The following is a 1,116-nucleotide window of genomic DNA, read 5'->3' as shown; positions in this document are numbered from 1 at the left end:
GCCGCCGCCGCCGCCGCCGCCGCAGCCGCAGCCGCGGCCGCCGCAGCTCCCCCCCTAAGGCGACCCAGCCGGCGCCCCCGGACCCAGCCGCAGCCCACACAGAGGCGCAGGTCCTGCTGGGCGCCCCCGGCCGCCAACCCCAGGTGCTCGATGAGGAGCGGCGGGCCCACCCGGTGGAAGGCGGCGGAGAAGAAGGCGCGGCCTTGGCCGTTGGTGGAGAAGAGCAGCAGGTCGCACTGGAGGCCCAGCGGCCAGCCCCAGCGAACCAGCAAGGAGCTCAGCATCTGGCGCTGCACACTGATATTGCAGTGCGCCTCCTCGTGCTCATGCTGCTGCTGCGGCTCCTGCTGCTCCTGTTGAGACGCCTGCTGCTGCTCGTCGTCGTGGTGCCCACCGCCCCGCTCCGCCGCCTCCGGGCCCCACTGCTGCTCCTGGTGCGCCGTGGGGCCTCGGGCGGCGGCGGCGGCAGCGGCCAAGGGCGAGGGGGAGGCAGCCGCGGAGGCTTCCGAGGAGGAGGTGCCCGGGGAGGAGGAGGAGGCCGGGGAAGCTGTCGAGTTGGGGTCCGACGGCGGGGCCGCGTGGCTTCTTTCCGCGGCTTCCTGGCCACCTGGGTTTCCCGCTTCTCCCGGGTCTTCCGAGTCCTCGTCAACTTGGGGCGCCTCCAGGTCAAGCTCCATAGCTCTGGAGGAGGATTTGGAATCGGGGGCCGACGGCGAGGAGGAGGAGGAGGAGGAGGCGTTGAGTGGAGGCAGGAAGAGGCCCGCTTCGTCCTGCCCCCCAGCGGCAGAGGTCCAGCCCCGGACAGGCAGCCAGAAGGCTGCGACCAGCAGCAGCCCCCGGAGCAGCAGCAGCATGAGACTGACTTAGCACCTCGAAGGGGCAGGAGGAGGAGGAGGAGAAGAAGAAGGCTGCATGGCGCGGGCGGCCGCCGCTGGGACGAGGGGCGGCGGTCGGGGAGATCCCTCCCCGCCGCAGAGAAGCCCAAGGAGCAGGTGGAGGTGGAGGACAAGAAGGAGGTGGAAGATGAGAAGCCCAAGGAGCAGGTGGAGGTGGAGGAGAAGGAAGGCGAGGAAGAGGAGGACGACAGCTTCGGGCACAGCCGCTAGTCTGGCTGCA

At 71.1% G+C, this 1,116-nt stretch overlaps 1 protein-coding gene across 1 annotated transcript in view; it reads right to left on the bottom strand.

Moving 5' to 3' along the window:
- TMEM158 (transmembrane protein 158) overlaps nucleotides 1–677 on the bottom strand; it is a 133,250-nt gene extending 132,573 nt beyond the window's left edge. Inside the window, exon 1 of the mRNA XM_044678903.1 lies at nucleotides 3–677. Within this exon, the coding sequence (XP_044534838.1) occupies nucleotides 3–677 (675 nt within the window). The remainder of the gene's footprint in view (nucleotides 1–2) is intronic.
- Between the last annotated feature and the right edge of the window lie 439 nt (nucleotides 678–1,116).

The sequence above is a fragment of the Gracilinanus agilis genome, chromosome 5, assembly GCF_016433145.1.
Source record: "Gracilinanus agilis isolate LMUSP501 chromosome 5, AgileGrace, whole genome shotgun sequence".
NCBI classification, from domain to species: domain Eukaryota; kingdom Metazoa; phylum Chordata; class Mammalia; order Didelphimorphia; family Didelphidae; genus Gracilinanus; species Gracilinanus agilis.
This window is presented reverse-complemented; position numbering and strand designations above follow the sequence as displayed.